Genomic DNA, 18,267 nt, shown 5'->3' with positions numbered 1-18,267 from the left:
GAGAAGGAGATATGAGGAGGGGAGGGGGAGATATGAGATGAGAAGGAGATATGAGGAGGGGGAGATATGAGGAGTGGAAGGGTAGTATGAGGAGGGATGGGGCTGTGTGTGGAGGTAAGTGGCTGTGTGTGTGTCACTGTGTGTGTGTGTCACTGTGTGTGTGTGTCACTGTGTGTGTGTGTGTCACTGTGTGTGTGTGTGTCACTGTGTGTGTGTGTGTGTGTGTGTCACTGTGTGTGTGTGTGTGTGTGTGTGTCACTGTGTGTGTGTCACTCTGTGTGCATGTATATTGGGGAGGGAGGTTGAGTGTGGGTGTAAAAGAGAGGAAGGAAAGGGTGACTGGGGAGTGTGAGGTGGGGTGAGAGTGAGGAGGCGTATGAGAAGGGGGAGGTTCTCGCAAGGCCGCTGAAATGTGGGTGGGGGGCCCCGGTGGAAACGTTGGTCCTGCACCCCGGGGAAGCTGTCTGCGGCCCTGCATGACAGTGATGTCACTGACGAGGAGAACAAGAGACCCTACAGTACATACCAGGTCAGGAATGTCACATTTTTAAAATGTCTTAATTTTAATTAATCCCTACATTTTTTTATTTAATTTTAATTTGTCAATTATTTATTTAATTTTAATTTGTTCATTATTTTAATTACACATACACACATACACGGTGAGGGATCATCCCCTCTGAACTGGGCATTCTTGGCCAATAATGCCCTGGCTGTAAGAGTTGAAGGGTCCAAGCAAAGCCCCCACCTCTATACACACACACACTGCAGCCCCCATCTCTATACACACAAACACACTGTAACACGCTGCTTCCTTCCCACATTAACTTTACTGGACACTTAAAGCTGCAGTCCCAGCAATATCGTACATGTGTGTTTTCATAAATCAGTTCTGTACTATGAGAAAATACTTGTAGCATTTACAAAAAATAAACAATTTTAAAGAAATTTTTAATGTATTCTAATGTAGCTGGCATTTTTGTTCCCATAGCAACCATTAACAAAGTCACATCCTCTTACCCTTCTAAAACAGCATCACCTTTTTGAGCCCCGGCCTCCCAAGCAGTGCGATTGAATCTAGTGCCTGCCTGGTCACACAGAACTTTGGCTGTCAGTGCAGCAGAAGATTACCCAAGATGCATTTAGTGAACCCCAACCGATTTTCAGTGATCGATTACAGGAGAACGGATTGATCAGCAACTTAGCCAATCACTTGTCAGTGTGCAGATTGTATTGATGCACATATTGAATGAAAACGACAGCTTGACATGCAGCTACACGGATAGGCTTTGTTAGCGGGAAAGCTTTTTTGGCATATTATTAGCACTAATGGCGGTGATAGACAACACCCTTGCTGGCAGAAAACAGCACTTAACCTGGCGTTAGTACAGTAAGCCTTGCAGGCGCACGTTAATGCTTAATGAGGCGTTGACCTCTTAAGTTACTAACTGACCTCTGTGGACCTTTAGCACATCTTATACCCATTTAGAATGGGAGTTAGGCCTCGTCCAGGGTAAAGCTGAGCACGCTTGCGCGCTCATGCGACACACAATCAAATACATCATCGCAATGAGACTGTCCACCGTGCGTGTGCCCGTGAGCGCTCCACGCTTAGCTGCTTGCAGAGACAAATACATTTTATTCTGGTGCGTCACGTGAGCGTTCGCCCAATGAGGGTGTACCCCGCCCCCCACTCCATGCGCGTAACTGCAAACTTCAACTGGCCAGAATCACCCCTGCTTACTCTGCGTCTGATGTCACAGCGCTCGAACGAGAGCACGCTCGCTCTCAGCCTGGCTGCCACCTTGGAGCAGGTGCAAAGAATAGCACCCCTAGGAGATATGGGCCTTAGGGCAGGGGTCCGTAAACTGGGGAGTGCGAGATTTGCTGGTGGGGCGCGGCAGTTACAGAGGCCCCGCGCATCCCTGAAGGCATTTAAATAAATGCCGGGGGACCACGTGAGGACTCTGTAACTTCACTTACCCTTGTTTTGGGCGACACGCAAATGACGCGGCTGGGTCACGTGACATTGCGTTGCCATGGCGACGTGACGTCCCTTGACCCCGCTGTGTCATTTGCCGCTATAGCTGAGCCGGGGGGGGGGGGAAGGAAGGGGGGACGTGTGCAGGGTGGGAGAGCAGGCATTTGGGGCATTGGGGCGCAGGGGGAATAGTTTGCACACCCCTGCCTTAGGGTATTATGCAGCAAACACTGGGCACAACCTTGCACCCCACACTCTTTTTTAAAGTTAAAGCCTCGCTAGCTATGGTGTCCCACGGAAACGGTCTCTAATGCAGGGGGCTCAACTCCAGTCCTCAAAACCCTCCAACAGGTCAGGTTTTCAGGATATCCCAGCTTCAGCACAGATTGTTCAGTCTTCAATTGAGTCACCTGTGCTGAAGCTGGGATATCCTTAAAACCTGAGCTGTTGGGGGGTTTGAGGACTGGAGCTGAGCGCCCTGCTCTCCTGGAAGATGTGGACATGATTAAATACACAACAACTGTATGACTGTCCTTGTGATTTGAGATAAAAGAAAGAAACGCCGAAGCCGTGCTGCAGTATTTACAGAGCGTGCTCCGGACATGATTAAGTGCAGAAGGGAGATTTCAGGCTCCACGTTCATGCTGCTGGCCGGAGCATTGCCTGGGGTGCTGTGCTGTTTGTGTTGCTTAGCACTTGCCAGTCTGTGTACACTTTGTAACATCTGTACTGAAGCTTTACATGAATTGTACAATGTACAGGAGGTTCATCTTGTGAGAAGGCAGTTAGGAGAAAGAGAAGGGGCTCCTCAGGGTTTCAATGCAATATTAAACTAACACCATATTGCTATGATGTTGCCTGACTTGTAATTTCTTAGCCAGATTCAAGGCACCTGATCAATTGTGTATTAAATGAAATGAAAAAGCCAGTGCTATACATTACGAGCTTGGGAGAAAAACGAGTTGCTGACCCATCTGGTTTTTGTAGCACATGCTTTTTAAAATGCTATTGTGTATGATGCAAAGCCCTTTGGGCAAGTGATAGATTATTTTCACAGTGTTACAATTACCATGTATTATATCAGCACCGTGGGTTACACTTGTTAAGTCATGGAAGGATGATGTTGTATCAACTTAAATAGGAAATAAAATAGGCTCACCAAAGTATGTGAAATGTTCATTTATAACACGTTAGTGTCTGAGAAACACACAAAGCCATTTGTGAGGATCCATATGCAGAATCTCCGTGTCACTTGTCAGCTCCCTGGGAGCCTAATCCTATTTTTAGTGGGAAATGTTACTTGGCAATATTCATACAAAGATAATACCCAAGACTTTGTCAGTCCCCCTCTTGGGTAAAAAAGTTACACTTCCCCACATGTCTGGAAATGGACAATGTCCCACACTGATGACATCATATTGACTCAACGTTGATCACTGTAATAGGTTACCAGATGTCTCTGGGACATAAAAGAAATCTGAGCAGACTTGATTTTTTTTAGCTACACCCTCATTTAATTCTTGGATATTAGATGCATGTTTCATAGATAAAAGAGTCCTAATGTCCTAGATTTCAGTAGTAAAATGCTTGAAAAAACAGATATACTCGTGTGTGACTGGAGATTTATATTTATCTGGTAACCCAATACTCCACGTATGACTAACCGTCCTTTGAAACTTGTTTCTTTCATTATGGTGTTTCTTAACGATGCCGGGGTTCTCGGGTTCAAAATCCAAACTTCGAGAACTTCAAGTTAAACTTTGAAAATAACTTTCGAATCTGAGCAAAATGTGAGCTAGAAACGGAGCGCAAGAACTCGAATTCCTTTCTTTCCTTATTTTTATTTATAAACTGGGCAAGAAATGTTTTTTACAAAAACAAAACCAGTCAAATTCCAGCAAAACATGGGCCACTATTGTTGTTTCTGTTATTTTCCAAAGTGGGCATCATTATAGTTTCATAAAACAAATACTCAATGAGCAGGAGTAAAGTGTAAACAAGGAAATGAAAGGAGCAGCTCTGACTGCTCCGCTTTGTTTAGGTAGGAAGAAGGACCCACTGGTTCCTGAGATATTTACCAGAGAAGGGGCCACCTGTACCGTGCCGTCCAGGGAAAACAAAATGGAGATTTAAATCTCCCATATCACGTGGGCCAATAGGAAACCGTGATATCATCAGTCGCAACGTTCTATTGGCCCATATAATGCGGCGGTTTAAACCCCAATGAAGTATCCTCAGGCCCTTCTTTGGTAAGTATCTTGGGAAGCAGGAGGGTCCCCGAAGCGGAAATAAATGAGGTTCAGTTCTGGAGACCTCCTGTTCCCATGTGTATAAGAAAGGGGGAGGGGCAATGTGGGACTCCTGTATTACGGGTTATGAAGGGTTAGCGTTGTTAAAAAAAATGGCACTAGTTATAAAGCGATTATACTTATTTCCTCCAAACTTTGCTATATAGAAGTCCCACGTGGGAGTGAAGTGGTTAAACTAGCTATTCCCCCGTGTCTAACAACTGTCATGCAAACACCAAAGAGTCCCTTCTACCAATGTTAATTAAGATTATTTTTAAGGTGTAATTTCCCCTCAGGAAAAGATGAAATGCCCTAAAGAGTAACAGTAAGGCCGCGTCAAACAGTACCATCGCCACATTGTCAATAAATGGTGCTTTGTCCTGACCGGGCTCATGATAAGATCTCAATGGCCTCAAACAGTAAATATATTTTGTTCTAAAATGAATGCATAAGGCTACTTTAGAAAATGAAGATGTGTGTGTGATTCGGCCTATAAAAACAATAGCACAAAGTTTTAGGAAAAATGCATTGTCCATATAAATCTAGATACAAAGTGTGAACAATATCTGCAGCTATCAGAGCTACTGATAAGAATATTCCGTCCAATGTCATATTTACAACATATAATTTGGTGAATTGATTGATAACCTGACCTCTTCGTCAATTATATTTTCAGTGGAAATTCAGATCAGGACATACTGGATGAATCATAATAATAATTGAAGAAAAATAAATCTTACCACACTCTCGCCTTTGCTTTTAGCTTTTTCTTTCTTTAAAAGCAATTTAGTTTCATATTCTGGTCTTGGATGCTCCTACACAAAAAAATGCAACTAGTTAGAGTATGTTAGAGTATGTTAGGGTCATCTTACTAATCATTTTAAAACGTCAAACACAACCAATGGAGCACGTTACATCAAGTCACAGTTCAATGTATGCGGTTTAACCATAGAACACAATTATACACAGCCACGAGGATTGGAGGATCAAACACTTGAAGGACACTCAGAGGTCTAACAAAAGGGAAACAACTCAAACCTTTATACGCTCCTTGGTGCATATTTGGTGGTAAAAAAGGAGAGAAAACATATTATAAATATTCTCCAAGCAGAAGAAATATTTTCATAGAAGTCACAGGGTTTGCACAATGGGAAAATCCTTCTGTGCTGGAAGTCCATTTTAACACTAGATACAATTGGTGTTAATCATAGTATGTATGTAAATAATTGCAGAGCTCCAGTCGTGTTTTGGTTTAAGCTATTCCAGGTTTTGTTGTTTTTAGATGGAACCCCGGAGGAATTCTTTATAGATAAAGCTGGAAACTTGTAGTACATCAAAAATGTTCCAGGTCTTTAAAGCCTGTGAATTACTTTATTCACTATATAGAATAAATATGGCGTTCATTAAAATACATTATAACTATATTTTAAAAAAATAAGCCTATTATTAAATGATTATTTTGGTGCAAAGATAAGCGATGATCATGATTAATAAACTAAAAGAATATTAAACGCAAGTGAACGTATGTTACTGAAAACGCTACGTGTGGCTGTGACACTGTTCTTACATTTGTTTGGACGTCTGAGACAAACTCAGGAATTCATTTTTAATCTGAAAAACTCAAGAAAGGCTCATCCTCAGAACATTTTATTTATTTTTTTTAAATAAACTGGATTCGTTATTGGGTTCGCAAATGAAAAATTTGCAAACTGTTGCACAAAAATGTCAATTTTCTTTTAAAATAAACTTTTGGGTTTAAATTAGGTTCAAACTATTGGGTTTTGAATTTAAAAAAAAATCTTGCTTATCTTAAGCTTTTTTCATAGTTTATTTTTACAAATACAAAATCAAAAACCAATAAACAAGATTTATTTTAGAACCAAAACACCCCACCCTTACCAAAAGCTGTATCTACATGTATACTATACCATACTGTATTATACTGTTTAGCATAACTGCCCAAATATGCATTTTGAATAACATAGTTTAATCATTTAGACATATAAACTTTTGCAGAATGAAACTAAATTACACACCATGTATATACTTATTTTCCCAATCAGGGCAAAATGTTTATTGTCTATACTCATTGAACTTGCCATGTGATCGATAAACCAAGGTTAAGGTAGTCTCAAGCAAGCCTCACACCATCTCCACTTTCCACATGACCTGGTATAAGCGTTAAGATCCAGGACCTCTTCCTTACATCTAAGGTAAACTCAGCATCTATAGATTTACACGGCTCATTCACTTGCAATGTACTGTGCTGTATGTTGAGGAAACCAAACAGGCCTTTCAAATAAGAATGAATCCATATGCACACGTTATCAGGGTATATAAAGTGATACTTCTCTCAAAGTGGACATCAATTTTAGACTTCAGTTCATTTGTTCTCCAAGGCAACATGAAGAAACACACAGAATAGAATGACTTGGGGGGGAGGGGGAGCACACTCATCGTATAAATACAAGAAATGATAAAGTGAAGCAGTGCAAAGGATTTGTGACAACCTACTGTAAAATAAATCATTTTCTGATTACTTGTTGTAACAACACTTTTGTTCACATTTTCCTGTCTACAATACTCCAGACACCAGCATGACACAAAATCTTACTCGATGATGGCAATCTGTTTGTGGAGCTGTGTACGTGGTCATCTCACTATTCACTGCAACTCAATGCTAAGTATCACCATTTGCGTGAGGCTACAGTATCTGTAATAGCTCGGATTGTGTGTGGCCCATTGTAGCCTGACTCGAGGAGATTTTGCTTTCAACTGTTATCAAGTTTGATCATTTACCCTGTTTTTCTTTCAGATAACAGAAATTATATGGATTATTGTTACTCAGTAAATTTTAGAAATAACATTTTTTTATTTTAGTTTCATTTATTAAGAAACGTTTGGGAGGGAACAGATGTAAATTGTTAAAAGGGGAATCTCAGGAATTCTAAGGCATTTCCTTTTAACGTCCACATTTAGATTCTAAGTCCTACAGTATGTTTAATTTAGAATAAAACATTTTTTCATTGAGGATATCTGATTTAACCCCTTCCGTGATTTACGGTCCTGTAATACACTTCTGCAGATTATGTTTCCTACCATTCAGAAGGATTTAAATGGACATTCACTTGGCCTGGTATTGTAGTGTCGTCTCTAAAAAAAATGTCAAGTTTTGGTTTTGCCTAAAATCCTTCCCCTTGGCTAAGTTAGTCGCCCCCTTCCCTCACCCTTTCCCTTTACTCACCCTTTCCCCTTCCCATTTCTCTCAAGCCTGAGCCCAAAGTGGAAACAATGTTTTCCCTCGGACTGAGCAACGGTTCGGATCACTCAGCATTACTACCCATAGTACCTGGGATGTCATGGTCACGTGCCTATGACTTCTCCAGTAGTGAGGAAAGTTAGACTGGCTACATCTGTATATCTATGGTCACACACGAGAAACATGGGTAGGGATGGGTAAAACTTTTACCCAAATTTGACATTTTGACCACCTTAGGACATTTATGGCTGTCGGGAAAGTATTGAATGTGGGCTCATTCTTCAAAAATTACTCCATGCAAATTTCCACACAGGAGCCAGATGATTCATCAAAACTGGGGACTTCCACCACAATCTTGGGAACACTCGTGATTTTGTTAAATATTTGGCCAACATTATTTTTAAATGGCACTAATTCCATCTATTACTTGTTACGTCACCGTCTAATAACACTTTTTAGCGCTGAAAAATAACTCCTACCTCCCTTTTGGATGATGCAGCAATGATGCCTGCTTAGATTTTTGGGGATGTATATTTTAAAATGGTTCCAACCATATACACAGCCCTTTACACAATATACATTGCAATACAGGGAATTATATTAACACAATAGCACAATAAAAATAGGAATCCCTGGCCAAACTAGCCTACAGCTTTCAGTATGTTGTGAGAGTGATTTGCCTCATTCTGTATAGCAGGAACCAGGACAAATAACGCGAGTTATCTGTGCAATAACGTCCATAAAGGTGGAATAAAGTGAACATTACTAACTGTGCGCGACTCTGCATCTTATCACATTGTCAGCCATCTCTCCCCTCTATGTTGTGCCTCCTGTTTTATTTTCTTTACACTGCTCTCGTTAATGGTTTAATAGTATATTTGTTTGGCTGGCTTTTCTTTGTTCTACTTGATTCTAACCAAGTGGACTAGCTGTTTCAACTGGTTGGCCAACCAGATCAAAATAGACCTCCTGTTGCTTACTAACCCTCGGGTCCAGCACCTTCCCTTCTCTTTTCCCTCTGCATATATGTAACTCTTTTCCAGACTAGAGCTCTCCACCTGCCTGTTGCCAGCATGAATTCCTCTTTCTCCTCCCCTGGGGCCCTGTTTGTGTCTGTTCCTGCTCCTGGGGACCGCTTCCTGCTGTGCCCTTATGCTCAGTGCTACAGTTTGTGCTCTCAGCTCTGGCAGTGTGTGGCTTTGGCACACACCCCTCATTTCCTAGGGATAGCTTTGTTTGTTTTTTACCAAACTCCTTATTTTATGTATTCCCAAACAGTTTCACTTCAGTTGTGTTTATGTTCCTGTGAATTAAAGTTCATCAGAAACTCAGAGAAGACTCCGTCCCTGCATGAAAAAGGTGGTGAGTTTACCTGCGTGTCCAAGAGTACTGACCCCGGAGAAGCCTAGGACAGACACGGTTATTTACTTATTTGCAATGAAGGAATCCTGTTTGCTTTTGGAACAGATGCAACAATTCTGAATCTCTCTGTTGTCACTTTGTTTTGTTATGATAAAAATTGCCCAAGGGAGCATGAAATAACGTTTCCATTCCCGGCATTAGCGCTGTTTCCCTCGCGCAGGGTTGTTACAGCTATCCTCGCCGCCATGTTCCTTGCTTCACTTGGCGTCACTGTTATCAATTATATTACATGTTCTAGAGAACCGCTTGTCGCCTCCGGTGCTTCACTGGGTACATATATACGTACTGCAATGTATTCTATACTGTACACTAAGGGAATACAACTGCAAACACAGGCGTCTCCTATGAAATACAGTATGCTGAATAATGAAATGTACATGCGTGGTAGACATTGCTGCTACAAAAAAATGGCATTTTGAGAGACATTTACAGGGCTAAAAAATCACGAAAGGAGCTGAAGAAATCTGCGAAATGGCACAACACCAGATCCTTATATAGGGGGAGGGGACATGGAGGAGAGAGGGGGGGGCAGTGGGGGAGTAGGATGTGATATTATACAGTATCGTGGTAATTACTCATTTAATAAATGGGATGTGATAGTATATAGTATCATGGTAATTACTCATTTAATAAATGGGATGTGATAGTATATAGTATCATGGTAATTACTCATTTAATAAATGGGATGTGATAGTATATAGTATCATGGTAATTACTCATTTAATAAATGGGATGTGATATTATACAGTATCATGGTAATTACTCATTTAATAAATGGGATGTGATATTATACAGTATCATGGTAATTACTCATTTAATAAATGGGATGTGATATTATACAGTATCATGGTAATTACTCATTTAATAAATGGGATGTGATAGTATATAGTATCATGGTAATTACTCATTTAATAAATGGGATGTGATATTATACAGTATCATGGTAATTACTCATTTAATAAATGGGATGTGATAGTATATAGTATCATGGTAATTACTCATTTAATAAATGGGATGTGATATTATACAGTATCATGGTAATTACTCATTTAATAAATGGGATGTGATAGTATATAGTATCATGGTAATGCCGTTGTAATATGCTATATATCTTTCGGCAATCCCAAGCAAATACATTTCAAGCTCAGGGGAATTTGGCAGTTTTTGTTCAGGGTTTAACAAGAAACTCCGTCCTGTGATTATAAAATTATTAGAATAGAAGTAAATAAATGTATTTTATTTTTTTTACCACAGATTAGATATAAATACAGTTTTCTCTTCTTGGAAGGGAGAAAAAAAGGGGATATGTTTGAAACTTTCAATTATATAAAGGGTTTCAATAGTTGAGGAAAGCATATTTCAGAAGAAGAGAAGTGCTAGAACTAGAGCCCACACTCGGAAGGGTGGGAGGCCAGGGGAAATTCTTCATGCAAGGGTGGTGGGTGTGTGGAATAGTCTTCCAGCAGAGGTGGTAGAGACTAATAAAGTATGGGAATAAAAATATGCTTCAAATAGACATAAGACTGTTCTACATAAAAGAAAATGCCAAGGATCCCGGTGTCCGAGGTGCCACCACAGAGGGGACAATGGGCCGGCCAGGTGAGCCACGTGCTTCCTATCTGCTGCCAAATTGTATGTTTCAAAGTTAAGGCTTTAGGCGCCAGGTCAGCGAGAAAGTGAGAAAGGTAGTGGATTGCTAGAACATCTTCCCAACAGAGGTGGAAGACGCAGTAGAGGAATTCAACAATTATTGGGTTAGACACAAAGCAATACTAATTATAAAAGAAACCAAATGAACAAATAGCGTCTGAGGTTTCACAGCGTTCACAAAGATGGCCCGAGTAGCGGGGCCAGGCAGCTCTCATGGGCTTCAATTTCTATGTTTCTGTAATCCAGGAGGCTTGAAATCCCACATTCTGTGGATAGCTCCGTGGATAGTACTGTGGATAGCTCCATGGATAGTACTGTGGATAGCTCCATGGATAGTACTGTGGATAGCTCCATGGATAGTACTGTGGATAGCTCCATGGATAGTACTGTGGATAGCTCCATGGATAGTACTGTGGATAGCTCCATGGATAGTACTGTGTATAGCTCCGTGGATAGTACTGTGTATAGCTCCATGGATAGTACTGTGTATAGCTCCGTGGATAGTACTGTGGTTAGTACTGTGGATAGTACTGTGTATAGTTCCGTGGATAGTACTGTGGATAGCTCCATGGATAGTTCTGTGGATAGCTCCGTGGATAGCTCCGTGGATAGCTCCGTGGATAGTACTGTGGATAGCTCCATGGATAGTACTGTGTATAGCTCCGTGGATAGTACTGTGGTTAGTACTGTGGATAGTACTGTGTATAGTTCCGTGGATAGTACTGTGGATAGCTCCGTGGATAGTACTGTGGATAGCTCCATGGATAGTACTGTGGATAGCTCCATGGATAGTACTGTGGATAGCTCCATGGATAGTACTGTGTATAGCTCCGTGGATAGTACTGTGTATAGCTCCGTGGATAGTACTGTGTATAGCTCCGTGGATAGTACTGTGTATAGCTCCGTGGATAGTACTGTGGTTAGTACTGTGGATAGTACTGTGTATAGTTCCGTGGATAGTACTGTGTATAGTTCCGTGGTTAGTACTGTGGATAGTACTGTGGATAGTACTGTGGTTAGTACTGTGTATAGTTCAGTGGATAGTACTGCTTCCGCTAAGTACTGCAATACACTATCAATAGATACTGAACCTTTCAGTAAATTAGGCCCCATTTTATTGAATTACATAATACTTCAGGTCTGTAAGGAGCCTGTGTAAATGGAATATTACCTGTGCTTTCCGCAAATGAAAGTTCTATGTGTAGCCCTGTGTAGATTTGGGGCTATAGTTCTTTCTCCTCCTGTGCAATAATCCCTAGTAAGGGTCGGTTTGCCAGGAGTAATCATGGGGCTTTCCCCCACACACATGTGCTGTGCAGTAGTTCAGTGAAGATAGTGCCATCAGGCTCTGTGTCCAATTACAGTGACACAGGGATGGTGCCTATTGGAGCTATTTATTGCACAGCACTTCCTGAAGTTAGCAGTGCCTCTCCACCTATGAGTGAGGCTAGTCTGTCCCAGCAAACAGCCAGGGCTCTGGAAGGCTTTCTGGCCCTCCCTCAGGGGAGTGGTGTGGGAGAAGACTATTCCTCTTACTCCATCAGGGAGTAAGGGAAGAGCTAGGCCTGCTTTCAGTGCTCTTGACTGGGAGTGCACGGTCAGGGACTTCCTTTGGGTTGGCAACCTATTAGTATGATCGGCTAAGAAGACCGGCTGCAGGATGGGCAGTCTGCCATATGTTGCTGTAATAAAGTATGCTGTTGATAAAGAACCCTTCTTGTCTGAGCCTGGAGTCATTCAGGGAGAAGCTGTACATAGAGGTTCTCTTTCAGAGACACCTCCCTACAACACTGGGGGTCTGGAAGATGTGGAGGCGCTGTACCAAGAGTGAGTATGACTCAGCCATACCGGGAGAGCCAGTCCAGATGATATCCCCCATAACATCGCGGGAGACTCAGGAGTCCTGTAAGCCAGCAGGTGCACCACACTATACCATATGTCACATGGGTCAGTTTCCACATGATAGGGCCAATATGAGATTGGGTGGGGGAAACACCGTTACATACTGTATGTATGGGGTATCTTTTAAATAGCAACATTAAGATAGTGAGTACCAATTAATCCTGTGACAAAAGTATATTACTCAGTAGGGTTTCTATTAGATATGTTAAGTATTAATGCAGCATCTGGTTTTAGAAGATACATTATTACTTCACTTTAGTACAACAAAATTCAGTAATTTTGTTCAGTTATTTGACATGGTGACCTTTAGTTTAAGGATGTATCTATGGGTTTCTGTCATACTATATCTATGAAGAACCAGGGGTGTAGCTGTAGCCCGGGCAAAGCCCGCACTTTTGGGGAGCCTACTCTCCCCAACCCTGTTGGCGGCCCATCGCTCTCTTCAGACAGGCGGGGGGAGATGGTATGTGGCGGTGGGCCCCCGGCGTTAACCAGTAGATATGCCGGCAGAGGAGTCAGCAGCTGTTACACAGGCAGAGCAGGACAGCAGGGGAGGAGCGCGCTCTAGCAGCAGGCACCGGAAGCAAGAAAGACTTCCAGGTTAGACCACTAGAGTGCGCTCCTCCCCTGCTGTCCTTCTCTGCTGTGTGACAGCTGCTGATTCCTCTGCCGGCTTATCCTCCCGTTTAACAATGGACCACCCACAGGTAGGCTAGGGGGAGGAGAGAGGAGAGGGTGATGATGGGGGAGAGAGATAGGTGATGATGGTGGGGGGAGGGTGAGGTGTTGATAAGGGAGAGAGAGGGGTGATGATGGTGGGGGAGACAGATAGATGATGGTGGGGGAGAGACAGATGGTGATGGTGGGGGAGAGAGAGATGATGAGGGGGAGAGATTGGTGATGATGGTGGGGAGAGAGAGGTGCTGATGGTGGGGGGAGAGAGAGGTGATGATGGTGGGGGGAGAGAGAGGTTATGATGGAGAGAAAGGTGATTATGATGGTTGGGGGAAAGAGAGGTGATGATGAGGTTGGGGGGGGAGTGAGGTGAAGATGATGGAGGGGAGAGAGGTGGTGATGTTGGAGGGGGAGAGAGATGATGGTGGGGGTGGGAGAGTGGTGATGGTGGGGGAGAGATGATGGTGGTGGGGGTAGAGGTGGTGATGGGGGAGAGAGGTGGCGATGGTGGAGGGGGAGAGAACAGTGATGATGGTGGAGGTGGGAGAGAGGTGATAATGGAGGGGTGGGAGAGAGGTGATGATGGTGGGGGGATAGAGGTGATGATGGTGGGGGAGATGTGATGATGGTGGTGGAGAGAGAAGGAGGGGGAGAGAGGGGGGATGTTGATGAGGGGGAGAGATGAGGAGAATGAGGCAGAGAGATGGGGATGAGAGGGAGATTTTCTGATAAGGGGGAGAGGTGATGAGGATGAAGCGGAGAGATGGGGAGGAGGGTAGAGATGCTGATGAGAGGGAGAGATTATTATGATGGGGAGGAGGAGAGATGATGATGAGGGATGATGTAGAGGAGGGATGAGGAGGAATAATGAGAGTGAGGATCAGGGATAGGATGGAGGTGAGGGAGAATAAACCCACAGGAAGGCTAGGGGGAGGGAGAGGTGATAATGGTGGGGGGAGGGAGAGGTGATGATGGTGGGGGGAGGGAGAGGTGATGATGGTGGGGGGAGAGAGAGGTGATGGTGGTGGGGCTGGGGGAGGGGTGATGGTGGGGGGAGAGGTGATGATGGTAGTGGGGGAGAGGTGATGATGGTGTGGGGAGAAAGGTGGTGATGGTGGGGGGAGATAGAAGTGATGATGTGGAGGTGGGAGAGAGGTGATTATGGAGGGGGTGTGCGAGAGGTGATGATGGAGGGTGTGGGAGAGAGGTGATGATGGAGGGGTGGGAGAGAGGTGATGATGGAGGGGGTGGGAGAGAGATGATGATGAGGGATGATGCAGAGGAGAGATGAGGAGGAATGATGAGAGCGAGGATCAGAAAGAGGATGGGGTCGAGGGAAAATAAACCCACAGGTAGGCTACGGGGAGAGAGAGGTGATGGTGGTGGGGGGGGGGAGAGGTGGTGATGATGGGGGGGAGAGATAGAAGTGATGATGTGGAGATGGGAGAGAGGTGATGATGGAGGGGGTGGGAGAGATGATGATGAGGGATGATGCAGAGGAGGGATGAGGAGGAATGATGAGAATGAGGATCAGGGAGAGGATGGGGGTGAATAAAGATTGCAGTCAGTATTAATATTAAAAAAAAATTGCCCGGGGGCCCGCACATGTCTAGCTGCGCCACTGTGAAGAACTATCCTGTGTATCCATTAAACAGTAAAATTACCTGTAAAGCTCCAAAATATACAATTAGACAACAATATTTGTCTAGTTTTCTAGATTCATTAAGAAGTTCAGCTTGTCACATTTAAGAGTGAGACATCTTACAGAATTACCCACATAAAAATACAGTTACAACCCATCAATATTGATTCTATTATTTCATACATAACATATAAAAACAGAGACACACATTGCTGAATTATGTATAGACACATCTGGTAAATTAGTAAATTGTCCATTTGTTTAAATATATAGAAATACATGTCATCAAATTTCCCAGAAAATCTCTCTTTTAAACAGTATAATTTTCATTCATTTCTCTGACTCAACTCAATCAAACTCTCATTCACGTACATACCCTCCCATTGCGATCACTCTCCTTCCCTTTCATTCATAATGGCCTCACTTATTAACTCATTCATTTATTCACACAATCATACATTACATTCATTCTGCTAATATATAATAAACTATGTCAAAGAAGTAATATATTTACACAAATATATTTTTCAAGTAAAATAAATGAAGAGAACAACGGAAAAACGTACCTCTTCTTCCTCTAAACCTGTCAGGTCCCAGAAATAACTCAGCCTCATTTGTAGACGTTTCCAGTATTCAAGGAACAAGGTCGCTGAAATCGATAACAAGGAACAATAAATACATCTCTGACTATGATTAATGCTGTTATTAAAGTTTCTCTGTTAAGCGTCGGAAATGTATTCACAATATCTTTAAGTAAAAATGAAGTCCCTGAACAAAAAATACAAAATAATTCTGCTCAAGGTATATGCAATCTCCATGGTAAGGATAAACAACATAACAATGAGTTCTAAAAGTATTAGGGTAAAAAAAATACAATACAAATAGTAGAAATATAGTGGTTATAAAAAGTATGAGAAATGTTAAAAGCCGCTTGTTTGTTAGAAATAAAATAGTGATTTGGTAGGTTGAGTCAAAGTACATAAACACGATGAATCTTCGCAGCTTTCTTGGATACACCAAATCCATAGTATAATTGTAGAGGAAAAAACATGCGAAGAACACAAGACAACATTGTGTAGTACCGTGTCCTTTCATTTTTTATCTGGTTAAGAAAACCTATAATTACATTTTGAAATTCTGCGGATTCCCAACCTTCTCTAATAGCGCGTCTGAGATCAGATGCATTGTAAGGAACCCCAACCCTCTCTAATAGCGCGTCTGAGATCAGATGCATTGTAAGAAACCCCAACCCTCTCTAATAGCGTGTCTGAGATCAGATGCATTGTAAGGAACCCCAACCTTCTCTACTAGCGCGTCTGAGATCAGATGCATTGTAAGGAACCCCAACCCTCTCTAATAGCGCGTCTGAGATCAGATGCATTGTAAGGAACCCCAACCCTCTCTAATAGCGCGTCTGAGATCAGATGCATTGTAAGGAACCCCAACCCTCTCTAATAGCGCGTCTGAGATCAGATGCAGTGTAAGAAACCCCAACCCTCTCTAATAGCGCGTCTGAGATCAGATGCATTGTAAGGAACCCCAACCCTCTCTAATAGCGCGTCTGAGATCAGATGCATTGTAAGGAACCCCAACCCTCTCTAATAGCGCGTCTGAGATCAGATGCATTGTAAGGAACCCCAACCCTCTCTAATAGCGCGTCTGAGATCAGATGCATTGTAAGAAACCCCAACCCTCTCTAATAGTGCGTCTGAGATCAGATGCATTGTAAGGAACCCCAACCCTCTCTAATAGCGCGTCTGAGATCAGATGCATTGTAAGGAACCCCAACCCTCTCTAATAGCGCATCTGAGATCAGATGCATTGTAAGGAACCCCAACCCTCTCTAATAGCGTGTCTGAGATAAGATGCATTGAAAGGAACCCCAACCCTCTGAAAATTGCAGGGAACCCTTTAGGAATGGCTGCGGAACCTCTGTTGAAAATCTCTGGTGTAGTAAATTATTTAATAGAAAGTAAATATAAAAAGGGAATATACAGTATGCACTTGAGACGAAACCTGTTGGATGGCTCACGGAGGAGACATGCTTCTGATGTCACCACACTGTATGTAAAGGGGGTACAGCTATTGATAGGAGCGCACTGATTCGCCGACACTGGACCCACAATGACTTCACATAGCACACTTGTAGAGAGATATTGTTCTTTACATTTTTGTGTATGTACCCCTTTTTTTTATGAAAGAATTTACTTTGCAATTAATCCGTCTCACTTCAACAAACCTACTTTTCATCACTAATCAACACACACAAGTCTAACCCACGCCGTCTCTTTTCTGTCTTTGACTCTCTACTCAGACCACCCTCAGCTGCCTCCTCTTCTTCCTCCATCTCACCTCAGGACTTTGCTGACTTTTTTAAGAAAAAGGTGGAGTCCATACGGCAGAACATCCCATCTGTTGCCTCCTCCCATCCCACAATGCTTCCCAACTCTCCTCCTGTCTTTCTTGACTCTTTTTCTGCTATCTCGGAGGATGTATCACTGCTGATCTCCTCTTCTCCCTCTACCACTTGCCGTATTGATCCCATTCCCTCCCATCTCCTAAAACCTCTTGCTCCTTCTATAATCCCTATGCTCACACAGATCTTTAACTCTTCCCTCTACTCTGGTACCTTTCCTTCATCCTTCAAGCATGCAACCGTTATACCATTACGCAAAAACAGCAAGCTTGACCCTACCTGTCCTTCTAACTATCGACCTGTCTCCCTCCTGCCTTTTGCCTCCAAACTCCTTGAACGTCTTGTATTCTCTCGATTGCTACACTTTCTCAACACCTATTCTGTACTAGACCCTCTACAATCTGGCTTCCGCACTGCTCACTCTACTGAAACAGCCCTCACTAAAATAACTGACGACCTCCACGCTGCCAAAGACAGAGGTCATTACACTCTGCTCATATTACTCGACCTCTCTGCAGCATTCGACACCGTGGACCACCCTCTTCTCCTTCACATTCTCCATACTCTTGGTATTCGGAACAAAGCTTTATCCTGGATCTCCTCTTACCTCTCCCATCGTACCTTCAGTGTCTCTTTTGCTAACACCTCCTCCTCTATTGATCTCTCTGTGGGGGTACCCCAGGGCTCTGTCCTGGGACCCCTTCTCTTTTCTCTCTACACACTCTCTCTAGGTGACCTAATCACATCTTTTGGGTTTAAATATCACCTCTATGCTGACGACACACAAATTTACCTTTCAACCCCTGACCTTACACCTGCTATACAGACCAAAGTTTCTGAATGCCTCTCTGGAATATCATCCTGGATGGCCATCCGCCGACTGAAACTTAACATGGCAAAAACAGAGCTCCTTATACTACCTCCCAAACCAGGCCCTACTACATCCTTCCACATTGCTATTGGAAATACGATCATTCACCCAGTAGCCCAAGCACGCTGCCTAGGGGTCACACTTGATTCCTCTCTCTCATT

General features: G+C 42.9%; 1 protein-coding gene across 1 annotated transcript in view; it reads right to left on the bottom strand.

Annotated features, from left to right (window-relative positions):
• Window positions 1-18,267, bottom strand: part of ANO2 (anoctamin 2) — a 355,236-nt gene that overhangs the window by 198,522 nt on the left and 138,447 nt on the right. Inside the window, exons 14-16 of the mRNA XM_075603059.1 lie at window positions 15,386-15,468; window positions 5,308-5,319; window positions 5,010-5,084 (exon numbers count right to left, since the gene is read on the bottom strand). Of these exons, the coding sequence (XP_075459174.1) occupies window positions 5,010-5,084; window positions 5,308-5,319; window positions 15,386-15,468 (170 nt within the window). The remainder of the gene's footprint in view (window positions 1-5,009; window positions 5,085-5,307; window positions 5,320-15,385; window positions 15,469-18,267) is intronic.

This window comes from Ascaphus truei, chromosome 5 (genome assembly GCF_040206685.1).
Source record: "Ascaphus truei isolate aAscTru1 chromosome 5, aAscTru1.hap1, whole genome shotgun sequence".
In the NCBI taxonomy this organism is placed as follows: Eukaryota; Metazoa; Chordata; class Amphibia; order Anura; family Ascaphidae; genus Ascaphus; species Ascaphus truei.
The sequence above is the reverse complement of the archived record's forward strand: the minus strand, read 5'-3'. Positions and strand labels throughout refer to the sequence as shown.